This window comes from Notolepis coatsorum (genome assembly GCF_963971535.1).
Source record: "Notolepis coatsorum genome assembly, chromosome: 3".
In the NCBI taxonomy this organism is placed as follows: domain Eukaryota; kingdom Metazoa; phylum Chordata; class Actinopteri; order Aulopiformes; family Paralepididae; genus Notolepis; species Notolepis coatsorum.
In genome coordinates, this window is record NC_140167.1 from 79,404,855 (window position 1) to 79,425,865 (window position 21,011).

Below are 21,011 nucleotides of genomic sequence, written 5' to 3' on the forward strand. Positions count from 1 at the left end.
TTCTGTTGTTGCTTATTTTATGTTTTTCTTTTTTTTTTTTAAATACTGTACATTTTTCTTTCTTAAATAAATAACCCAAATAAAATGTGGTTCCTATGCGAGGCAGTCTGGACCGCCTCAGGAAAAAACAGGAAATTACATCACTGTGTTGGGCTGCGTCGCCACAGCAACCCAGAAACTGGTTTTAAAACTCTAAACTGTTCCAGATCCGATCCTCAGGGCGCTCTGAACGGAGGACAGCCGGCAGGGGGAACAGCCGGCAGGGGGAACAGCCGGCAGGGGGAACAGCCGGCAGGGAGAACAGCCGGCAGGGGGAACAGCCGGCAGGGAGAACAGCCGGCAGGGAGAACAGCCGGCAGGGAGGACAGCCGGCAGGGAGGACAGCCGGCAGGGACATTAGAGACTGTTCTGATCGTCTTCCGGGTCTCCATACCAGACAGCTGCTGTCTCCCACAGCTCTTTATAAAAGGATGCTTCTACATGGAGACCAAGGTAACTGAAGGGAGAACAGTTTCTACTGTACGTCTCCCACATCTCTTTATAAAAGGAGGCTTCTACATGGAGACCAAGGTAACTGAAGGGAGAACAGTTTCTACTGTACGTCTCCCACATCTCTTTATAAAAGGAGGCTTCTACATGGAGACCAAGGTAACTGAAGGGAGAACAGTTTCTACTGTACATCTCCCACAGCTCTTTATAAAAGGATGCTTCTACATGGAGACCAGAATCATGGTTTTAGTGAATTGGAGTCTGTTAGCGACACAGTAAGTCTGACACCAGGGGGTCAAATCTCAACATATATAATTAATATCAGCTTGTTGACTGAGTTTTCTATGAATCATTTAATATCATCAGTTCTGAAACATTCACAACCACCTGAACACTTATCACCTGCTACAGTGTCTGGTCCCATCCACCATCCACCTTTCCTTCTCTCTCCTCCTAGGTCAGGACCAGGAAGCAGCATGCATCCTCCACCTCTACTAATCTCTCCTCCTAGGTCAAGACATTCATTAATTCCTTCTGCCTCCCTGTTCAGACACACAAGAAGATCACTTCTGGACTAAACATCTTTCAAAACCAGCTTCTTGTTCCTGGTGTAAATATTAAGATCATTCTCATTGTCACCAAAGCACTGCCGTCAGTTGAAAACCTCACATCTTGAGGAATGAAGAGAACAGCCGTGATGACTCATCTGCAGGCAGGTCTCTGTGTTCTGAGGACAGTGAAGCCTAACTTGACCCATAAAAGCCCTGCCTTCAGCGTCCAGTAACATCTGAATCGGCAGGTGGAGGTTTCGACACAGCAGTGCTGGGTGTTTATTAGACAAAAGCAGTGAGGAACCGCACAGGATCTGGTTCCTCCCCGTTTAGACCAGAACCACGAGACCTGGTCTGAGAGCAGAGACGAGGCGTGAACGCAGCCAGAGGCGGTTTGGTGAAAGAGAGTTGTGACGGTATCACAACAGAACGGGTAAACAGACCTGCTAACCATTCCATACCAGGCTAACTACTGTAGAAGCCCCCCAGGACAACTACAAGCATCCAAAACGGGGATAAAACATTACGAAGTCAGTGCAAAAGAAAAACAACTCTTGTTTGTCGCAGTGGTTGCATATTGAAAAGAAAAACATTGAAACCCAGAAAGCAGCTACACTCCAGAGATGATAACAAGAAGAGAGAGAAAAAGAGAGGAAAACATTAACTGGACTCGTTCTTCTCCGTCAATAAGAACAGACACACCTGGATAACTAAATGATGGCCAGGAAGTCCTAGATGCTAGATCAGACGTCGCCGAAAGGAAAATGTTTACATTTATTTATAATTGGTAGGTAGTGGGAGTGGTTAAGGATAAGGTTTATAAACAACTTTTAAAAAGGTTAAAATGACCACGACTTGCAGCTTGGCCAAAACCCGAAGACCCCCAATAATGTCCGATCTAGCATCAACCTTTCACATACTCTGGGGCGTTTCATTTCACCTGCCTGCCGTGTTAAATGGGAGGGATTGTTTTTACGAGCCACTCTGACCATTGCCATTTTGTATTGAATTACACAAAATGTTTTACTAGGAGGTGCCCAAAATGGCTGCTGCATACTTTCTGCAGACAGCAGCTGACGTGAAACGAAGCCAAAAGATTTCAGCGGTTAGATTCTGCCAGGCGTAGATGAACCACGGAGTACGTGAATGGATTTTCAGACGGTACATTTGGCGTTCACGGCAAAGACGTGTTGAATCTACTTTCAAAAGGCACAACAGCTGAGCACGTGTTCGTTAAAATATTCTGACCTGGACTCCATCTCAACCGACACCGTTCAGAGAGTCAGTAATTTACTTGACAAATGACCTATGATGCACAAGAACACGTCATCCTTAAAAACACTGGAAGCTTCTTTCTGACCTGATAAAAAGGCAGACAGGGGGGGAGGGGGGGGGTCTTCAAGTATGTGGAGGAAGAGCTACTGCATTTTAAAGACATTCCTTGGCAGAATTATAGTGGAATTATTAATTGATTTGTTGTCACAGTGTGTAGACAGAGTGTTCATCCCACAGCTGGCATGTTAGCATCATTAGCACTAGCCACTAGCTTGTTAGCTCGGAGCTACATATACCTATTGGTTTCAATGAGGAATGCTAACAATACTTCTTGTTGTTGTCTGTAACTGAAGTGTCAAAACCAAACGTGACGAGGGGTTCATAGGTTGATATGAAGATATAAACTTTTCATTGACCCCCTCCCAGTATTAGGTTTGTGTGGAAGGCCCCGGTTTGAGTCATCAGGCCCAACCCCTCCTGTTGCCATGGAGACAGGACACAAAATCACAGGCAGAGATATATCTGGAAGTCTGTGTGTTTGGGTTTGTTGGACTATCTTTGGCAGCTCATACAAAGAACAGTAAGTACTGTAGAAAGGATGGTAGTAAAATGACTGGTGAGATCGAGCCTGTTGGGGGAGGGGGGTGGGGGGAGGGGAGGGCAGAACCTGGGAAGAAAAATGTCATTCAAAAGGTTTCAAACATCTGAAAGAGAAGAGCACTTGGCTTTACATGTTAATTTGGCAGCTTTGAGGCTGTTCAGCCAGGAGGTACAGACTGTATAATCAAACACAGCTTGATTTATATCTTAATGAGTCCAGAGCTCTACGCTACTTTAGACCAAAAACCACCCAACTTAAAGTTCAAATATTTGAAACCAGATTTGATCCCAGATGCTTTTCTGCCCAGGTTGTAATCAGGAGAGGCCATTGAGCACAGGTTGTGGGTTTGATTCCCCCTGGTGGGAGATGTTGGCAGGCCTCTCTTTGTTGCTAGGGCCATTGGCGGTTTCCGGGGCGGGCTGTGGGCCGTGCTCAGCGATGGCTGCCTCCTGACCCTGGAACACAAGACAGAGGGGTGGGGTTAGTACCCTGATGGGCGGGGTTAGAACCCTGAGGGGCGGGGTTAGAACCATGAGGGGCGGAGTTAGCTCTCTCTCTCTCTCTCTCTCCCACTCTCTCTCTCCCACTCTCTCTCTCCCACTCTTGCAGACTGTGTGGATGACTGTCACTGAAAGTGCTTATGGGTGGAGCCCAGCCAATAACAGGCTGAAAGTTAAATGCTTTTGAGTATTCCATTAGAAATATAAAACAATGATTTTTATTTTTTTAAATAAACCTTACAGATGTCTTCCATAGACTCACAGGAATTGTGTAAAGTTGCCCAAATAGTGCTAGGAATAGCAATGCATGTCCCCTTTAAAAGTCTTGTGTGAAAAGTCAGTTGTAACTACAGCCTCTCAAAACATTTAACTCTGACATAGTCTACTGACCATGTACTGTGTAATGACCACGTACTGTCTACTGGCCATGTACTGTCTACTGACCATGTACTGTGTACTGACCACGTACTGTCTGCTGACCATGTACTGTCTACTGACCATGTACTGACCATGTACTGTGTACTGACCACGTACCGTCTACTGACCATGTACTGTGTACTGACCATGTACTGTCTACTGACCATGTACTGACCATGTACTGTGTACTGACCACGTACTGTCTACTGACCATGTACTGTGTACTGACCATGTACCGTCTACTGACCATGTACTGACCATGTACTGTGTACTGACCACGTACTGTCTACTGACCATGTACTGTCTACTGACCATGTACTGACCATGTACTGTGTACTGACCACGTACTGTCTACTGACCATGTACCGTCTACTGACCATGTACTGACCATGTACTGTGTACTGACCACGTACTGTCTACTGACCATGTACTGTCTACTGACCATGTACTGTCTACTGACCATGTACTGTCTACTGACCATGTACTGACCATGTACTGTGTACTGACCACGTACTGTCTACTGACCATGTACTGTCTACTGACCATGTACTGTCTACTGACCATGTACTGACCATGTACTGTGTACTGACCACGTACTGTCTACTGACCATGTACTGTCTACTGACCATGTACTGACCATGTACTGTGTACTGACCATGTACTGTCTACTGACCATGTACTGACCATGTACTGTCTACTGACCATGTACTGACCATGTACTGTGTACTGACCATGTACTGACCATGTACTGAATGAATTAATGAAAACTTTATTTAACAGATTGCAGAATGGGTACAATACAGTACGGCTCAATACACACAATTGTTAAGGGGATGCAGACCAGAGAAAGACGTTTGTCTTGTTTACATCAGGGTCCCCCATTTTCAATTCATAGTGACATTTATGACATACACAACATACATGACATCATGCCATTTATGGCATAGGGACATACATGACATACAGGTATATAGTACTGTTACATTTGTGACATATACAATATGCAAATATACAGTAGTTACCCTACCATAGATCCTAACAAAGATTATATACCGTAATTCCTCTAATAGTAACCCCGGCTTGTATTTGTTTCAACTGTAGCGGATACCAGGCTTGTATTAGGAGGAGGCATGTATAAGAGAGAGGCCTATATTTCTAATTTTCAAACAGATCATAATGAATAAATCAACATTTTGTGTCAGTTTGAACCCAGTAAAATGGACTGGGTTCATTTATTGAAACCAAGCAAGTACTGTATGAAATACGGTAGTAAACAGTGCAATTACAGGTGGTCAAAAAAAGTAAAATAAAGTAAAATAGTGCAATCACAATACTGGTATAATAATAATAATAATAATAACTTCGTTTTATACAATTCTGAGGTAGGCTTACTCTCTTGGTAAACATTAACACCATACCATTATATGGTATTTACTGCACAGCCAGGCCAGCATATAACAACAATAACTCTAATATACATGAAACCCGGCTTGTATTAGGAGGCCGGCTTATAATTGCTTAGCTCAACAGCGCACCCGGTCATTAATAGAGACCCGGTTTTTAATTGAATACCGATTACTATTAGAGGAATTACGGTACATATGATTTATTTAACCTTTATTTTACCAGGTAGTCACTTGAGATCAAAGATCTCTTTTTCGAGCAAGACCTGGGAGTAGGGTGACCATGTACTGTGTACTGACCATGTACTGACCATGTACTGTGTACTGACCATGTACTGTGTACTGACCATGTACTGTGTACTGACCATGTACTGTATACTGACCATGTACTGACCATGTGCTGAACATGTACTGACCATGTACTGAACATGTACTGACCATGTCTTTCTTGTTCTTCCTGGAGTCCTTGGCCGGCGTTTGTCGACTCTGAGAATCTGCTCTGGAGATATAGTCTGCTACTGTCACTGGATAATAACAACACAATACACAATAACAACCAGTTAATACACAATAACAACCAGTTACTCTAGGAAATACACAATAACAACCAGTTAATACACAATAACAACCAGTTACTCTAGGACATACACAATAACAACCAGTTAATACACAATAACAACCAGTTAATACACAATAACAACCAGTTAATACACAATAACAACCAGTTACTCTAGGAAATACACAATAACAACCAGTTAATACACAATAACAACCAGTTACTCTAGGACATACACAATAACAACCAGTTAATACACAATAACAACCAGTTAATACACAATAACAACCAGTTACTCTAGGACATACACAATAACAACCAGTTAATACACAATAACAACCAGTTAATACACAATAACAACCAGTTACTCTAGGAAATACACAATAACAACCAGTTAATACACAATAACAACCAGTTAATATACAATAAGAACCAGTTAATACACAATAATAACTAGTTACTCTAGGAAATACACAACAACAACCAGTTAATACACAATAACAACCAGTTATTGTAGGAAATACACAACAAACACAACAACCTGTTGACGATTTTAACCAAGGAAAGTCAACACACCTGGGCCCTTATTTATCAATGCTGCATACGCACAGATATGTGCGTAAACCGTGTACGATAATTTCTAAGCAAAGTGTGGGATTTATCAATATGAACGTGTGCTTGAGATTGTGCGTATATCTAGGCACAGCTCCGACCGTGCGTACATGGCACCAAGCGGTAGAAAGCTGCAACAGACAGAATTAAGCTTTCATGCATTCAAGTTTCAACACAGACGTGTTCGGCATGACTCATAATTAATTATAGTTAATTGTAATTATTGGCAAACCCTATAAATAGCATTTGGAATAGGTATTTCTGAATGAATGCAGCATGGTTTATCTTGCGTTATCAGAATACTTCTCACAGGGTGCACTCTGCGGGGAGCTGTTTTCAGAGATATGGCAGTCTATTTGCAGAAAGAACATAATTAAGTAGAGTCCGCTACCCGAGACACATTCTCATAGATTTGTAGCGCAATTTGGCACCCAAATTGGAGCGTGGAACAAAACGCACAAATTCCATCCCTGTGCACATTCAAGTCCTCTCCACCCTGGGATCTTTGGCACGGTCCAGCGTGATATTGGAGCTGGATCGAACAATAGACTGTACCACCCATGTAGCTGTCAAAGCTCCATCAATGAACAAATTCAGTTATGTGAATAGAAAGGGATTCCACTCAGTCAATGTACATATAATCTGCAATGCACATTTGGTTGATACATGTCGTTGCTGGTAGCCGGGACGAACGACTCATTCAGGCCTAATTGTATTTAATTAAATTGTAATGTTATTACTGGGATATATGTAATTAAAATATCACTTAAATGCAGGTGATCGGGGTTATCCACTGAAGCCATAGTTAATGACTCTGACCAACACAACTACCCAACAGGAGCGCAATTATAACGGGCTCACGTGCACAGTATACAGTAAACGCAAGCGCAAAATAGTGGTTTACGAGTTTTCTCCATTGGGTTGCACAGGTAGCAATTTGCTTCAGTGACTTGTTCATTTCATTCAAGTGTTTTTCCATAGAAGTTCACAGAAAGGTAAAGAAACAATATACATTGTATTTTATGGCAATAACGAAAATAACATCAATATTTTTTTTCACGTCAGCCGGCTGCAGCTTTGACAGCGGCTGGTGTGAGCTGGGTAGTGTAGTTTTATGAAATTTCGACTTCCATCGAAAGCCCTGGGTCTCCTCTTTCTTAGGACTAAAACTTCCTTAGGGCTTTCTGCTCCTCCACTCCCAGTCTGTGAAATGCTCTCCCTGACCATCTGAGAGCACCACAGACCGTGGATGCTTTTAAAAAGGGCCTCAAAACACTCTTTAATAGAGCCTTCACATTTCATGTTCTTTTTACTCTTTTGCGCCCCTACAAATCAAATATATTATTATTATTATTATTATTAGTATTATTATTATAACGATTTCATGACGGCGTCCTTTCCTCGCATCTAAATCATCCGGTTTCCGGTGCAATGCGCTGAGATTTTTATAAGCTCATATTTAGCTAATAACACTTCAAATCATTGTTAACTCATTCAGCGCCAGGGGGCGCTAGAACGCCATCGCTTTAATCAATGAGGAGACTGCGACATTTTTGAGTGCTTAAAGGAAAACTACAACATTTTGGGAAATTAGCTTATTTAACATCTTCCCTGGAGTTAGACAAGAAGATACATACCTTTTTTGTCTCTGTGCGTGCATTTAGCTTTGGGAACAGTAGCTCCGTTAGCATAGCTTAGCTTCATCACTGGAAGTGGAGGGGTGCAATAGCCTGACGTTCCCTACAGAGTCCTACAGTCACCAAATACACTCCAAATACAACTCCAAAACGTTCCTGTAAACATGTTGTGACCTGTGTATTTACCACGTGGAGAAATAAAATAATTATAATAATTATAATAAAATAAAAAATAATTGAATTCGACAATTACGTTTTCTAAGCAGATATACTCTGAACAATTTCTTGCCTAAGCACTCGTCTCTGCACGCAGTCAGTGATTTCTATGTGAAGCCGGGTTTGTCATTCATTCAAAGGATCCGAACCGATTGAAGTTTATGGATACCATGACTTAAAATCCTCTTACCTTGACGATTAAAAGCCTCCCCAATTTAGAAAACAGTAATCCAATGGCTGGTATTGATAATATAATACTAACTACTGCACAAAGCTAACCGGAGCTAACACAGAACCGGACGGTCACTAAAGCAAATATAATGACTTCCTTTCTGGGGGGTTTCAAAATAAAAGAGCGACGTCTATAGCAGCGGAAACCGTTTATTTTGTACATTATCTAACGTTAACACGAACCTAAACTAACTTTAGGTTAGTTGTAACGTTAGTTTAGGTTTGCGAGTAACGGTTGGCGAGTAGTTAACCCGACTTTTCTCGTGACTGGCGCAGAATGCGTTAAACAAACGTAGTGTTGAAAATATACACTTTGACTGCTGTTTTGACAGGGTTAGAGTGTTTACTCTACGCTACATTTGAAAAAGAAACGCAACATTAATTAATACGGACTGTATAGATCTATTTATGATGTGAAATAAATCTCAACCCGGTACCGGGCCAATCAGGCTTAAGGGGTTAACAGTCACTTTGTTTGTGTTTGAGGTGAAAACTCCTCTACAGAAAAACACAGACTAGTTATTCATTGGTAAGTAGGTTACAAAACCAACATTCATATAGTTAACAAAGTACATCAGTCAGCCAACCAGACAACCAGTCAGTCAGTCAACTAGTCAACCAATCAGTCAGTCAACCAGACAAGTCAGCCAACCAGCCAACCAGTTAACCAGCCAACCAGTTAACCAGCCAACCAGTTAACCAGCCAACCAGCCAACCAGTTAACCAGCCAACCAGTCAATCAATCAGCCAGCAAGCCAACCAACCACCATGTCAGTCAGTCATCCAGTCAATTAGTCAACCATCAACCAACCAAGCAACCAGTCAGACTGTCAACTAGCCAATCAGTCAACCAACCAACCAGTCAGTCAACCAGTCAGCCAACCAGTCAACCAACCAGTCAGTTAGTCAACCAGTTAACTAGTCAACCAGTCAACTAGTCAACTAGTCAACCAGACGACCAGAACCCAGTCAACTAGTCAACCAGTCAACCAGTCAGTCAAGCAATCAACCAGTCAATCAGCCAGTCAGTCAACCAACCAACAAACCAGCCAGCCAACCAGCCAGTCAGTTATGCAGTGTCAGCCTCCATCATGCTGTTTGAAGTGTTATCTAAAGGCACGATGCAGGAGACAGGATGTGAGGTGTGTTATCTAAAGGAGGCAGGATGTGAGGTGTGTTATTTAAAGGCACGATGCAGGAGGCAGGATGTGAGGTGTGTTATCTAAAGAGGCGATGCAGGAGGCAGGATGTGAGGTCACACCGGCTCTACAGCCGTTACCTGGCTGCTGTTCCTCCGGCATGCGTAGTTGACGACGGCGACTACGGTTACGGCGTTGAGGTTTAACTTCAGGATCATCTAGGAGTCATTAGAGGGGGGGGGGTTAGGCTGTAGCCGTGGCCAGTCACTCTGCCCTCATGTAGCAGTGTCATCTGTCACCATGTTGAGACAGCGACTAGCAACACCCTGTCACCATGTTGAGACAAGATACTAGCAACACCCTGTCACCATGTTGAGACAGCGACTACCAACACCCTGTCACCATGTTGAGACAGCGACTAGCAACACCCTGTCACCATGTTGAGACAGCGACTAGCAACACCCTGTCACCATGTTGAGACGAGATACTAGCAACACCCTGTCACCATGTTGAGACAGCGACTAGCAACACTCTGTCACCATGTTGAGACAGCGACTAGCAACACCCTGTCACCATGTTGAGACAGCGACTAGCAACACCCTGTCACCATGTTGAGACGAGATACTAGCAACACCCTGTCACCATGTTGAGACAAGATACTAGCAACACCCTGTCACCATGTTGAGACAGCGACTAGCAACACCCTGTCACCATGTTGAGACAAGATACTAGCAACACCCTGTCACCATGTTGAGACAAGATACTAGCAACACCCTGTCACCATGTTGAGACAGATACTAGCAACACCCTGTCACCATGTTGACAGATACTAGCAACACCCTGTCACCATGTTGAGACAGCGACTACCAACACCCTGTCACCATGTTGAGACAGCTACTAGCAACACCCTGTCACCATGTTGAGACAGCGACTACCAACACCCTGTCACCATGTTGAGACAGCTACTAGCAACACCCTGTCACCATGTTGAGACAGCGACTACCAACACCCTGTCACCATGTTGAGACAGCTACTAGCAACACCCTGTCACCATGTTGAGACAGCGACTAGCAACACCCTGTCACCATGTTGAGACAGCGACTACCAACACCCTGTCACCATGTTGAGACAGATACTAGCAACACCCTGTCACCATGTTGAGACAGATACTAGCAACACCCTGTCACCATGTTGAGACAGCGACTAGCAACACTCTGTCACCATGTTGAGACAGCGACTAGCAACACCCTGTCACCATGTTGAGACAGATACTAGCAACACCCTGTCACCATGTTGAGACAGATACTAGCAACACCCTGTCACCATGTTGAGACGAGATACTAGCAACACCCTGTCACCATGTTGAGACAGATACTAGCAACACCCTGTCACCATGTTGAGACAGATACGAGCAACACCCTGTCACCATGTTGAGACAGCGACTAGCAACACCCTGTCACCATGTTGAGACAAGATACTAGCAACACCCTGTCACCATGTTGAGACAGCGACTACCAACACCCTGTCACCATGTTGAGACAGCGACTAGCAACACTCTGTCACCATGTTGAGACAGCGACTAGCAACACCCTGTCACCATGTTGAGACGAGATACTAGCAACACCCTGTCACCATGTTGAGACAAGATACTAGCAACACCCTGTCACCATGTTGAGACAAGATACTAGCAACACCCTGTCACCATGTTGACAGATACTAGCAACACCCTGTCACCATGTTGAGACAGATACTACCAACACCCTGTCACCATGTTGAGACAAGATACTAGCAACACCCTGTCACCATGTTGAGACAGCGACTACCAACACCCTGTCACCATGTTGAGACAGCGACTAGCAACACCCTGTCACCATGTTGAGACAAGATACTAGCAACACCCTGTCACCATGTTGACAGATACTAGCAACACCCTGTCACCATGTTGAGACAGATACTAGCAACACCCTGTCACCATGTTGAGACAGCGACTACCAACACCCTGTCACCATGTTGAGACAGCGACTACCAACACCCTGTCACCATGTTGAGACAGCTACTAGCAACACCCTGTCACCATGTTGAGACAGCGACTAGCAACACCCTGTCACCATGTTGAGACAAGATACTAGCAACACCCTGTCACCATGTTGAGACAAGATACTAGCAACACCCTGTCACCATGTTGAGACGAGATACTAGCAACACCCTGTCACCATATTGAGACAAGATACTAGCAACACCCTGTCACCATGTTGAGACAGCGACTAGCAACACCCTGTCACCATGTTGAGACAGATACTAGCAACACCCTGTCACCATGTTGAGACAAGATACTAGCAACACCCTGTCACCATGTTGAGACGAGATACTAGCAACACCCTGTCACCATGTTGAGACGAGATACTAGCAACACCCTGTCACCATGTTGAGACGAGATACTAGCAACACCCTGTCACCATGTTGAGACAAGATACTAGCAACACCCTGTCACCATGTTGAGACAAGATACTAGCAACACCCTGTCACCATGTTGAGACGAGATACTAGCAACACCCTGTCACCATGTTGAGACAGATACTAGCAACACCCTGTCACCATGTTGACAGATACTAACTGGACCCTGTCACCATGTTGAGACAGATACTAGCAACACCCTGTCACCATGTTGAGACAGATACTAGCAACACCCGGTCACCATGTTGAGACAGATACTAGTAACACCCTGTCACCATGTTGAGACAGATACTAGCAACACCCTGTCACCATGTTGAGACAGATACTAGCAACACCCTGTCACCATGTTGAGACAGATACTAGCAACACCCTGTCGAGACAGATACTAGCAACACCCTGTCACCATGTTGAGACAGCGACTAGCAACACCCTGTCACCATGTTGAGACAGCGACTAGCAACACCCTGTCACCATGTTGAGACGAGATACTAGCAACACCCTGTCACCATGTTGAGACAAGATACTAGCAACACCCTGTCACCATGTTGAGACAGCGACTAGCAACACCCTGTCACCATGTTGAGACAAGATACTAGCAACACCCTGTCACCATGTTGAGACAAGATACTAGCAACACCCTGTCACCATGTTGAGACAGATACTAGCAACACCCTGTCACCATGTTGACAGATACTAGCAACACCCTGTCACCATGTTGAGACAGCGACTACCAACACCCTGTCACCATGTTGAGACAGCTACTAGCAACACCCTGTCACCATGTTGAGACAGCGACTACCAACACCCTGTCACCATGTTGAGACAGCTACTAGCAACACCCTGTCACCATGTTGAGACAGCGACTACCAACACCCTGTCACCATGTTGAGACAGCTACTAGCAACACCCTGTCACCATGTTGAGACAGCGACTAGCAACACCCTGTCACCATGTTGAGACAGCGACTAGCAACACTCTGTCACCATGTTGAGACAGATACTAGCAACACCCTGTCACCATGTTGAGACAGATACTAGCAACACCCTGTCACCATGTTGAGACGAGATACTAGCAACACCCTGTCACCATGTTGAGACAGATACTAGCAACACCCTGTCACCATGTTGAGACAGATACTAGCAACACCCTGTCACCATGTTGAGACAGCGACTAGCAACACCCTGTCACCATGTTGAGACAAGATACTAGCAACACCCTGTCACCATGTTGAGACAGATACTAGCAACACCCTGTCACCATGTTGAGACAGCGACTACCAACACCCTGTCACCATGTTGAGACAGCTACTAGCAACACCCTGTCACCATGTTGAGACAGCGACTACCAACACCCTGTCACCATGTTGAGACAGCTACTAGCAACACCCTGTCACCATGTTGAGACAGCGACTAGCAACACCCTGTCACCATGTTGAGACAAGATACTAGCAACACCCTGTCACCATGTTGAGACAGCGACTAGCAACACCCTGTCACCATGTTGAGACGAGATACTAGCAACACCCTGTCACCATGTTGAGACAAGATACTAGCAACACCCTGTCACCATGTTGAGACAGCGACTAGCAACACCCTGTCACCATGTTGAGACAGATACTAGCAACACCCTGTCACCATGTTGAGACGAGATACTAGCAACACCCTGTCACCATGTTGAGACGAGATACTAGCAACACCCTGTCACCATGTTGAGACGAGATACTAGCAACACCCTGTCACCATGTTGAGACAAGATACTAGCAACACCCTGTCACCATGTTGAGACAAGATACTAGCAACACCCTGTCACCATGTTGAGACGAGATACTAGCAACACCCTGTCACCATGTTGAGACAGATACTAGCAACACCCTGTCACCATGTTGACATATACTAACTGGACCCTGTCACCATGTTGAGACAGATACTAGCAACACCCTGTCACCATGTTGAGACAGATACTAGCAACACCCGGTCACCATGTTGAGACAGATACTAGTAACACCCTGTCACCATGTTGAGACAGATACTAGCAACACCCTGTCACCATGTTGAGACAGATACTAGCAACACCCTGTCACCATGTTGAGACAGATACTAGCAACACCCTGTCGAGACAGATACTAGCAACACCCTGTCACCATGTTGAGACAGATACTAGCAACACCCTGTCACCATGTTGAGACAGATACTAGCAACACCCTGTCACCATGTTGAGACAGCGACTAGCAACACCCTGTCACCATGTTGAGACAGATACTAGCAACACCCTGTCACCATGTTGAGACAGATACTAGCAACACCCTGTCACCATGTTGACAGATACTAACTGGACCCTGACACCATGTTGAAACAGATACTAACTGGACCCTGACACCATGTTGAGACAGCTACTAGCAACACCCTATCACCATGTTGAGACAGATACTAGCAACTAGGGGTGTAAAGGTACACGTATCCGTACCGAACCGTTTCAGTGTGTACCGTACCGAACGGCTGTGTACCGTTATTTTTTCTTTACAAGTCGATTATTAATTTCAATATAGAATATTCGTTGACAGCCCTACAAGTACAATTAGTTACTGCACACTACATCACCCCTGAGTGGAACATGGAAAGCCAAACGTTCCCCCACTGTACCGAACCGTGACTTCAAAACCGAGGTACGTACCGAACCGTGGTTTTTGTGTACCGTTACACCCCTACTAGCAACACCCTGTCACACACTGGCATGTTTGTGTGTGTCTGTGTCTGTGTCTATGTCTATGTCTGTGTCTGTGTCTGTGTGTGTGTGTGTGTGTGTGTCTCACCCGTCCCGTTCTCGCTGAGAGAGGCGTTGTCTGACTCGCTCATGCCGTCGATGAGGGAGACGTCCTCGTCCGTCCTGCGTCTTCTGGAGCGCCGGCGCCGGTTGGCCGGCAGGTTGGACTCGCTGGCGTCCGTGTCGGCCGTCTGGTCCGTCTCCGTGTTCGTCTCCACGGCCCCGTAACCATGGGAACCCTCAGTGTCCCCGCGAGGCCCATCTGGGGGGAGAGATAATAGATACGCCTTGTGAGAGAGTGAGAGTGTGTGTGTGAGAGAGTGAGAGTGAGAGTGTGTGTGAGAGAGTGAGAGAGTGTGTGAGAGTGTGAGTGTGAGAGAGAGTGAGAGTGTGTGTGAGAGAGTGAGAGTGAGAGCGTGTGTGAGAGTGACAGAGTGTGTGAGAGTGAGAGTGTGTGTGAGTGTGTGTGTGTGAGAGTGAGTGTGTGTGAGAGAGTGATAGTGTGTGTGTGTGTGTGAGAGTGAGAGTGTGTGTGAGAGAGTGAGAGTGTGTGAGAGAGTGAGAGAGTGTGTGTGTGAGTGAGAGTGTGTGAGTGTGTGAGAGTGAGTGTGTGAGAGAGAGTGATAGTGTGTGTGTGAGAGTGAGAGTGTGTGTGTGAGAGTGAGAGTGTGTGTGTGTGTGTGTGTGTGTGTGTGTGTGTGTGTGTGTGTGTGTGTGTGTGTGAGAGAGAGTGAGAGTGTGTGTGTGTGAGAGTGAGAGTGTGTGAGAGTGAGTGTGTGTGTGTGAGAGAGTGAGAGTGTGTGTGTGTGTGTGTGTGAGAGTGAGAGTGAGAGTGTGTGTGTGTGTGTGTGTGTGTGTGTGTGTGTGTGTGTGTGTGTGTGTGTGTGTGTGTGTGTGTGTGTGAGAGAGTGAGAGTGTGTGAGTGTGTGAGAGAGTGAGTGAGTAAGAGAATGAGAGTGAGTGTGTGTCCTTTAAGTTGGTTGGTCCTCGCTGATGGAGAGGTGCAACAAACACTGGTATTTGTTCATTTTTATGGCCCTTATTGGTAAGCTACCTCCTCATACTACATCATTATTGGTAAGCTACCTCCTCATACTACATCATTATTGGTAAGCTACCTCCTTATATTACATCATTATTGGTAAGCTACCTCCTTATATTACATCATTATTGATAAGCTACCTCCTTATACTACATCATTATTGATAAGCTACCTCCTTATACTACATCATTATTGATAAGTTACCTCCTTATACTACATCATTATTGGTAAGCTACCTCCTTATATTACATCATTATTGATAAGCTACCTCCTCTACATCATTATTGGAATGGAATTCTGGTGCCCATGGTTCTAGTGACTGGCTGGTCCTGCGTGCTTGTGTGCGATAGATTTAAAACTGTACCAACAATAACCAACAACCAGAACAAACAGCCTTTATGTGAGACAGACAGTGAGGAGCAGGAGGTACCAGAACTGTTGCTGTAGCCTCCTCTTCCTCCTCTTCCTCCTCCTCCTCGACCCCTCCCCGGTCCGGGTCTCCTCCTGCTGTCTCTCTGTGGTCTCTCCCGGTCTTTGTCTCTGTCAGACAGTGAATATTTCATTCATTTAAAGGTGCTATAGATACAATTCTTAGGTAGAGTTATCATTACAAAATGGTTTCCCTTAGGGAAATGGAGAGACTGTTCCACGTTTGGCTGCCTTTTATGGACATGGCGTTTTGGCCAAACGTGGTCAGTCTAGTCTAGTGGCTGAAAATTATCTATAGCACCTTTAACATTTGATAGACAATATATAATAGGACTGTCAATCGATAAAAACATTTTAACGCATTAAATCACATGATAGGCTTGCGTTAATCACAATTAATGCAGATACAAAAATATGTAGCAAGATGCATCTGTAGGGGCTGCAGTCATAAAGACATGCATGGAAAAGGGAAAGGAATCATAAGTACTTATTGTTAGGGAAAGTAATCAGAAGTACTTATTGTTAGGGAAAGTAATCAGAAGTACTTATTGTTAGGGAAAGTAATCATAGGTATTTATTGTTAGGGAAATTAATCATAGGTACTTATTAGGTACTTATTGTTGGGGAAAGTAATCATAGGTACTAATCAGTCACAGAGTTCAATAATATTGAATGTTGATCCATTTAGTGAATTAATTAGTTCTCTGATGTAACAATGTCTTTCTTGGCAGACGACTCCTTGGGACAATCTCTGTTAGCGTTACTGTACCTAACGTGAGAGTAATTAGCCGACATAATGCAGCTCCACCTGTTAGCGTTACTGTACCTAACATGAGAGCAATTAACCATCATAGCGTAGCTCCACCTGTGGACTTCATATGTGTTGCTTATCTGGGAAAAGACTGTTCATCACTGCATCGTTTAAACTTTATATAACTTAGGGCGGAATCCACAAAGAATGGATTGCGCGAAGCTAATTGTACCCGCGGATTCTGCTCTGTGTTTACAAGCTATCCACTAAAAGTAGGGATGTCCCGATCACGTTTTTTTGCTCCCGATCCGATCCCGATCATGTGATTTTGAGTATCTACCGATACCGATCTTTCCGATTTTTTTTTTGCCGATCCCGATCTTCGGAAAATCACGTGATCGGCCCCGATCCCGATCACGTGATCGGATCGGGACATCCCTAACTAAAAGCACATTGCGCGGATGATACCAGCGTTGACACGCCCATTATCTTTCCTGATTTGCTCGCAGGGATTCCTGACAGCAGCGCTGTTGGCAGATATCAGTCCGGACTTTATTGTTTTCCGTGGGATCATTATGCATATTCTTAAATTGACTGGCGCGTTAAACCGAATACCACGGTACTCTGTTGCGTGTGACGTTTTCCCAGAGAAAACTGCTTTGTGAGCGGCCCTACTACGTTCACACACAAACAGAGGAGGAAGCGCACAGATCGGACCGGCCGTGATTCTGCTCACAATATGCCAAAGCGAAAATGTACATGACAGATTACATGCAGAGAAAAACATTAAACATTAAAGCTGTGCAAGGCGAGAGTTTGATGGCAAAGTTGACTGAATTGATTGAAGTATGCAACTATACAGAGAGATAAAGAAAATAATTTAAAACTATTTTGATGCCTCAAAATTATGTTTTGGTTTGATTTATGATGATATAAGATGCTTATGATACAATCATTCTAAGGATTACGTGTGTAATATATTAGTTGTATACACTAATTGCAAGTTATGCATTATCTTTGTGAGGTTACTGTTTTATAATTTACATTACATTGAAAAGATACAAAGTTATCTTCTTGAAAGCTGGATTTTTTTAATACAGAAGAGGTATTATTTAGATTGAACATTTATTTTATTTTGCCCGGCCTTAATAATAAAATAATAATAAATTGACATTCCCTACGTGAATGGAAATGTATGGGTCTGATATGGATATATTATTAGAAGATTGTATAATTGGTTGATATGAACATAGATAATGTATGTAAAAGCTAAATAGTATATTATGCTGTATTGTATTATGAATTAATTATGAGTAGGTATTGTTGTATTGTATTATGAATTTGATTAGGAGTGTTTATTGTTGTTTTAATGACATGTGAATGTTGTGAGTATATAGTCTAACTGTATTTTACGTGTTATGGACCCCAGGAAGAACAGCCACAGGAATGGGGATCCAAATAAACTTAAACCCCAATTATCTGGCACACTTGTTGGGGACTGTAAAGCATTGCCCCACCAGTGCGATTGAGGCATCTAAAGCGCATCTTTAATAAGCCAAATGTGCGCTCGATCACACCGCGCGTTCTGATGCGAGCCTGGTTGTATGCTGCATTGCTGCCTCCACGTTCATTGGGTTACACACAGGAGTCATCAGCCATGGCTGGAGTTGGTATCCGCCGTCCCCTATGATACAAAAGCGCATACTTTTTCCTATATTTGCAATGAATATTGCAGCACAAACGTTTTCTGAAGAATACTTTCTAACCCAGTAACCAGGTATTGCCATCCATGGCTTGCATCGTTCGGTATACTATAGACCGTTCCGAAAGATGTAGCTGTCGTGCACTGACCCAGGGAACATGGCAACCACATTAGTAATTAAATTACTGGCATTACCACCTGGATATTGATGGAATAGGTATGTTTCCTATTTCGAAAAACATGCTCATTTTCGCCGGGTGGTACATGTGAGTGCAGGCAATCGCGCCCACGACATTGGGGAAGCCGACAGTGTTAAAAAAAGACAGCTTCGTCACTTATAATTCTATTGTACTATATTCTATTGTGCTATATTTAATTTAGTTTATATCCCATTTAATTGTCGCTTATATAGAAAAGAAAAAAATAACAAACACAGACACAACTTTCAAACTGAAGTGGGAAACCAACTCGGAATAAATAAATTTTTATTCTGGAGCAGAACGCCACAACATTGGCTGCTCAATATCATCCTTGATTTCATCCAGAGTGATATTCTCCTTCGAAATATTATTTCGCGGTCACGCTGTTACTGCTGCCATGATCACCTGTGAAGAGGCTCATTTACATAGAAAGGGGACATGCCAATTGCACCGGACGCAATGCTGAAGGAACGCATTGGGCCACCTCGTTTCACCCTCTGCGCGTCCTTTGAGAGCGATATGCGTCGGGAAAAGTCACACAAACCCTTTGTGGATTCCGCCCTTAGTGTGTTAGAAAACTCTGTACAATGAAATAAGAGGTTAAGGGGATCCATCCATCTCTATCATCCATCCATCCATATTCATCCATCCATCTCTATCATCCACCCATCCATATTCATCCATCCATCCATATTCATCCATCCATCCATCCATATTCATCCATCCATATTCATCCATCCATATATATCATACATCATCTATCCATATTCATCCATCCATTTATATCATACATCATCTATTCATCCATCCATTTATATCATACATCTATCCATATTTATCCATCCATGTATATCATACATCATCTATCCATATTCATCCATCCATTTATATCATACATCATCTATTCATCCATCCATTTATATCATACATCTATCCATATTAATCCGTCCATTTATATCATACATCTATCCATATTCATCCATCCATTTATATCATACATCATCTATCCATATTCATCCATCCATTTATATCATACATCATCTATTCATCCATCCATTTATATCATACATCATCTATCCATATTCATCCATCCATTTATATCATACATCATCTATTCATCCATCCATTTATATCATACATCTATCCATATTTATCCATCCATTTATATCATACATCATCTATCCATATTTATCCATCCATTTATATCATACACCATCTATCCATATTCATCCATCCATTTATATCATACACCATCCATCCATATTCATCCATCCATCTCTATCATCCATCCATATTCATCCATCTCTATTCATCCATCCATCCATCCATCTATCCATATTCATCCATCCACATCTATCATCCATCTCCATCATCCATCCATCTCTATTATCCATCCATCTCTATTAATCTGTCTATATGCATCCATCCTTCTCCATCTATCATCCTTCTATCATCCCTCCCTCCCTCTCTACCTGTCCTGGTCCTCTCCAGCCAGGGACCAGTCACTGAGCTCATCTCTCCTCTCCGAGTCTGTCTCTGAGGCGTTGGACTGCTCTGAGTTGGTGCCTGGGTACACAAATAAACAAATCTAAATCTATGGAACATACACATATTATTGAATACACATATATCCTATAAAACCCTTTAATACTTTAATTTGGAACTGTATCTGGAAGCATATAGGTGTAGTTGTGTTATGTAGTGTAGTAGTTTTGTAATGTAGAGGTGTAGTTGTGTTATGTAGAGGTGTAGTTGTGTTATGTAGAGGTGTAGTTGTGTGTTATGTAGAGGTGTAGTTGTGTGTTATGTAGAAGAGGTGTAGTTGTGTTATGTAGAGGTGTAGTTGTGTTATGTAGAAGAGGTGTAGTTGTGTTATGTAGTTGTGTTATGTAGAGGTGTAGTTGTGTTATGTAGAGGTGTAGTTGTGTTATGTAGAAGAGGTGTAGTTGTGTTATGTAGAGGTGTAGTTGTGTTATGTAGAAGAGGTGTAGAGGTGTTATGTAGAGGTGTAGTTGTGGTATGTAGGTGTAGTTGTGTTATGTAGAC

General features: G+C 43.5%; 1 protein-coding gene across 2 annotated transcripts in view; it reads right to left on the reverse strand.

The window, feature by feature from the left end:
• Positions 1 to 228: 228 nt before the first annotated feature.
• Positions 229 to 21,011, reverse strand: part of fxr1 (FMR1 autosomal homolog 1) — a 73,081-nt gene continuing 52,298 nt past the window's right edge. The window contains exons 13-18 of one of the 2 annotated variants that reach the window (XM_084310891.1): positions 20,438 to 20,531; positions 16,314 to 16,423; positions 14,891 to 15,103; positions 9,768 to 9,845; positions 5,675 to 5,760; positions 229 to 3,371 (exon numbers count right to left, since the gene is read on the reverse strand). In XM_084310891.1, the coding sequence (XP_084167017.1) occupies positions 3,231 to 3,371; positions 5,675 to 5,760; positions 9,768 to 9,845; positions 14,891 to 15,103; positions 16,314 to 16,423; positions 20,438 to 20,531 (722 nt within the window). In that variant the 3' untranslated portion in view covers positions 229 to 3,230. The remainder of the gene's footprint in view (positions 3,372 to 5,674; positions 5,761 to 9,767; positions 9,846 to 14,890; positions 15,104 to 16,313; positions 16,424 to 20,437; positions 20,532 to 21,011) is intronic. The other variant, XM_084310892.1, reaches the window with a different exon arrangement.